The 569-nt window shown below is 63.6% G+C and overlaps 1 protein-coding gene across 1 annotated transcript in view; it reads left to right on the forward strand.

Annotated features, from left to right (window-relative positions):
* Nucleotides 1–569, forward strand: part of LOC125482211 (cytohesin-2-like) — a gene marked incomplete at its 3' end in the record, with an annotated part of 4,113 nt that overhangs the window by 2,109 nt on the left and 1,435 nt on the right. Inside the window, exon 3 of the mRNA XM_048594230.1 lies at nucleotides 1–203. This exon is cut by the window's left edge and continues 1 nt beyond it. Within this exon, the coding sequence (XP_048450187.1) occupies nucleotides 1–203 (203 nt within the window). The remainder of the gene's footprint in view (nucleotides 204–569) is intronic.

The raw sequence follows: 569 nt of genomic DNA on the forward strand, positions 1-569 counted from the left end.
ACCTATACGACAGCATCAAGAACGAACCGTTTAAGATCCCGGAGGACGACGGCAACGACCTGACCCACACTTTCTTCAACCCCGACCGGGAAGGGTGGCTGCTTAAACTCGGTGAGTGGACGGGGGCGTGGGGGTGGGGGAGGGTGACCGTCTCCGTCACCCGCACCCCACCCCTGCCCAGCAGGCTGGGGGGGAACCGGGCGGTTTGAGGTGACCATCTGCCTGTTGTTGTTGGGTGTGGCCCGCAGGGGGCGGCGTGGGTGTGGAAAGGAAGAGGCAGGGAGTGAGAGGGTCATGGTCCCCCCACAAACCACGCCCCCCCAACCGCTCCCCAGCGCACAGGCCCTCCCTCGTGCACACACAGGCTGTCGCGAGTGCACAGGCACTCACGCACACACAGGCTCACACACAATGTCTTGCGAGTACGCACAGGCGCGCACGCACAGGCTCGCGCTGGCATACAGGCTCGCACACACAAGCACAAACGCACAGGCTATCTTGCATACAGGCCTGTGCACAGGCTCCCACGAGTGCACAGACTTGCGCACACGCACACAGGCACTCAGACA

This window comes from Rhincodon typus, unplaced genomic scaffold (assembly GCF_021869965.1).
Source record: "Rhincodon typus isolate 14 unplaced genomic scaffold, sRhiTyp1.1 hic_rhity00007168, whole genome shotgun sequence".
Taxonomy (NCBI): domain Eukaryota; kingdom Metazoa; phylum Chordata; class Chondrichthyes; order Orectolobiformes; family Rhincodontidae; genus Rhincodon; species Rhincodon typus.